General features: G+C 35.7%; 1 protein-coding gene across 1 annotated transcript; it reads right to left on the reverse strand.

The window, feature by feature from the left end:
* Positions 1-2,608: 2,608 nt before the first annotated feature.
* Positions 2,609-3,940, reverse strand: LOC116001165 (zinc finger protein ZAT5-like). Its single transcript, XM_031241055.1, has one exon. It carries the CDS (start codon positions 3,938-3,940, stop codon positions 2,609-2,611), a length of 1,332 nt encoding a protein of 443 aa, XP_031096915.1.
* Between the last annotated feature and the right edge of the window lie 612 nt (positions 3,941-4,552).

Raw genomic sequence — 4,552 nt, forward strand, 5'->3', positions numbered from 1 at the left:
AATCCATCAAACAAACTAAATAAATATTCAATTTATAACATTCATAAAATTATAAAATAACATCAAAAAATCATAATAAAGAAGTCTATACTAGTTTTTAGAATAAAATTGAACACAATAAACATTCAAATTTCATATTGCTGAACATCAATAATTGGTGTATGATATTATTCTAATGTAGTAAATTCATTCTTAATCATGTTCATGATATATTTTGAAAGACAATGGTTCTTACCTAAATGACAATGGTTCTTAGCGGGTTCTAAACAGGTCTGTGTAAACGAGTTAACACGATAATATTAACGGGTTAAATGGGTTCTTAATAGGTTTAACGGGTTAAGCTGTTAAGACACGAAAACATAACGGGTTCTTAACGGGTCAACCCGTTAACAACCCGGGACATGTTAATGCTAAACACTAACCCGTTATTTTCGTTTCGTGTTAACGGATCGTGTCGATAATTGTCATGTCTAATGATAATTAAGCTAAACATTTGTCGTTGAATTTATTTGTATAATAATTATAATTAACTTATTTCTCATTTTTTTCATATTTATTTTAGTAATAATATAATTACATAAGTCATATTACATATCGATCTTTTTAAGATAGTTGTAAACAAACAAGTCATATATTATTATTCAATTAATTGAGTAATACTTTTGCACTAATCTTATATTCAAATAAATGTACACGTTCAATATTAGATTTTTTTTTAATTTTATTTTTATTTTTATTATCTAAATATATAAGAAAAAAATTTTATCCGTGCATCACACAAGTAATTGGACAATTATTTGCTCTTATTCAAGTAAGGAAAATATCAAAAAACATAACCGATCCTACCAATTTCATCAATTGCGCTATATAATATTCGATGTTATAATTTATATAATTTTATATCGATCCAAATATTCTTAAAATATTATAACAAATCCATTGCGTGCAACGCACGGACGAAAATACTAGTGTAAATGTGTAATACTTATACTAGCAAATGCAATACTAAATCATAAATAAAGTATTACATTTCATCTTGACCCGACCCGTCTCATGAATAAAGAAGTGTGATCTTTTAAAAAATTATATGAATCTAAATTTAGTGATGACGCCAATATTATTGGCGAAAATAAGGCCAGTAATACCACTTGCGGTATTAAAAAAAAATATGGATCACAGACCAAGTTACACTTGATTGTCATGTTTCATGTATAGCTCGGTCATTTAGTCTATATGTATGAGTATTAGCTTGCGTGCTTAGGCATATTCAACTTTTGAGAGAAGAAGAATAGCATATTAGTTTAAAGATATGTAAAGTAATATTTCAAGATATTATTAATTTCTTTATCAATATGAACGATTAGTTAATAGACAAGAATAGATTACTTAATACTACGAACAATCGAAAGTTGAATTTACATTGCATCTCGTATGAGTCGCCCCCTTGAGTATGAGCTTGAATTAGTTTCAAACCCTGGTTCAAATGGGAGCAAAATGCCATGTGGTTGAAAGCCTTCATATAGCTTGGGCGCAATGACACAGTACAATTAGCTAATAAAATAGCCCAATATACAAGTTTCCAATCATTATTGCATGGACCATGGTCCACACAGTTGTGTGGACCATAAATAAAAAGTAACTTTTTAATATATTAAAAGTACATTATTTTTGTACTGAAGGTACATTATTTTATAGTACTATAAAATAATGTACCTTCAGTACAAAAATAATGTACCTTATATTCATGGTCCACAAAGCTATGTGGACCATGGTCCACACAATAATTTGCCACAAGCTTCTTAGTAAGGACTCACTATGCCAAAAGTGAGAAATCTCACCCGTACTAAAATACTCACCTTAAATCAACCCAATGAAATTAAATCTTATATCACCATGCTAAGAGTCTCAAACTTAATCAAGTCAACAAAATCTTTCTTGATAGATATATAGATACAGAGATGAAATTTTTAATTTATAACTAACTTGGAGTCATTATTGCAATTGGATCAACAAGTTCTTCCAAATAAGATCCAACCTAACATACAAGCAACAATTCATTACTAGATTAATCAACGTCAACGTGATTATCAAATACGAGAAGGTCGTCGCAGTACCAGCAAAAATTAAATTAGTAAATAATTGAAGAGTCATATTGTGTTTGTATATTAGACTAAAGTGCAGTGGCAATTTTGTTTTTCATATTCATTATAGATCATATCAATGATGAAATGTGTGTATAACAAAATAAGTTTATAACTCTTTATTAAGTTCAATGTTCATCATGTTTTATGCATACAGCAGGTATTACAGATTTAAAGAAAGAAACAAAAGAAAATACTATAAAATTTGAGAAGCATCCAACTACATAATGTGGTATCCATCCATACTGTATATATATTACTGCTGAATACTATAAGTACATCATTATTTCCTTTAGTTTTCCAGGACTATATATAATGTCTGTAATAATTAACCCAAAACACGTATGGGAACATGTAAAGAAAAAAAAGCAAAAAGGAAAGATGTGAAAATTATATATAATTTGATGCTTGCTCGAATTGTAGGTATGTATGAAAAGCATCAGTTTGGTAATCATACGATGATGGGATCAAATTAAAGCAGGGGTTGAAGAAGCAATCCCCATTTGCAACCACCCAGAAGCTGATCCTCCATCTAATTTCAAATCTTTTAGGTCACTTAGCTTTGGCGATTTCATCTTAGGTTTCTCATCAGCAAATTTAATGTTGTTTCGAGAATTCTGATGGTGATTGTGATAATTGGTGTTGGTGGTCGTCTTAGTATTAATAGTACTGAGTTCTTCGGTTCCCCATAGTTTCATATAGCCGCTTCTTGTCGGTGTCTCCGGTTTCCGGGCGGCGGCTTTGCTTATGTCTCCGGCAGGTTGAGATAGCAGAGGTGGAAAGTTGAGATCCAGCGGCGATGGGTGAGGAGGAGGAGTAGCCATGAACGCCGGGTTCTTGAAGATTAACGGCGGAGATTTGCTGTGATCGTATGCTGCGATTTCTTGGAAGTTTTGTATGAGAGTGGCCTCCGTCATCCCCGACGCTAGCCAATGGCAGCGTTTGTGGCCGCCGAGCGCCTGGCCGGAGGAGAAAATCCGGTGACAGATGGAACACTGATGCACCCTCGATCGCTTTCTGGAGAGTGCGGCGGCCGCCGGCGGTGGAGGAGAGGGGAGAGAGTAATCGGAATGTTGGGGGCCCACACTAGCACCACCGTCTAAATAATAATCATTATCGTCGGAGTTGTTGTTGTTGTTATTGATGTTGTTGAGCTTGGCAGCGTAGCAGCCTTTAACCTTCTTGTGACTGGCTCTATGTCCGCCCAACGCTTGGTGGGAATTGAAAACTTTCTTACAAGCCTTACATTGGAACAATCCTTTGTTGTTGTTATTGTTATTGTTGTTATTGTTGTTGTTGATCTCCATTTCCTTAGCCTTATTTCCCTCCGGTAGGTTATGATTCTCGTCTTCCTCGTACGTGGACGAAACAAATGATCCATTGGAGGACAACATCACCAGACAATTCGCCAGATCCTCTTCCTCCCTGGACGCACAATACTCGCCGTCCCCTCGGGACGGCGAGGATGACATTGTATTATCCCGATGATCTTGATATTGATCATGATCTTTAACTCCTCCTCCTCCTCCTCCTCGATTACTGACAAAACGGTTAGTGTTTGTCCGCAGGAAGTAAGAGTGCTTCTGCCCCTCGGCCTGGGGCTTGCTCCGGTAGCTCTTGACAACGTAGTCATCTTCGAGGTGGGGCTTGTCTGGGTGATCCCCGACGCCGTGGGAGCGCATGTGGCCGCCCAGAGCTCCGGCGCAATGAAACCTCCGCTTGCACACCTTACAATAGTGTGTGACAGCTGAGGAGGAGGAGGAGGTTTCGTGTTGTTTTTGACTGTTTTCCACTTCCATTATTATAATTAGAATTATAATTTCACAGCAGGAGATGAGACATGATATGCATATATGGTTAATATATGTAAGTAGCTAGGTGTGGGAGATATATAGATTTAGTTAGTGAAATGAGCTTTCGGGTAGTCCTAGTTTTCAGTTGAAGTTTGCTGATTGTGGACGAGAGGGAGAGAGTGAGAGTTGATGCATCGAGTGCGTGCAAGACAGAGAGAGATCGAAAGGAGTGATGAGAGTGGGTGTATGACAAGTGTGAGGGTTAGTTAGATATGAGTAATGGTTGCCACACTATTTTCGCGCGAGCGCTTGTAGTATTGCCAATCGATTTTACCGACACGATTAAGATTACTAGGACAGACATATATGCAATGGTTGGAGTCTTTGTCTTGCATTCCAAATTGTTAGTTATGCACGTTGTTCAAATTTATTTAAGTTCAATTCGAGCCAAAGCATCAGATCAGATCAGTAGAATGCATGTACTGTAAGGACTTAATTAGATTATTTATTATTTTTAGAAAGTTTTTTGATGTGTCATATTGCATTGATGATGATGGAAGAAAGTATTAATTAAATTTGATCAATATACCGTAGTCTAAGAAAAAAATGACCAATTAA

Source organism: Ipomoea triloba, chromosome 13 (genome assembly GCF_003576645.1).
Source record: "Ipomoea triloba cultivar NCNSP0323 chromosome 13, ASM357664v1".
Taxonomy (NCBI): domain Eukaryota; kingdom Viridiplantae; phylum Streptophyta; class Magnoliopsida; order Solanales; family Convolvulaceae; genus Ipomoea; species Ipomoea triloba.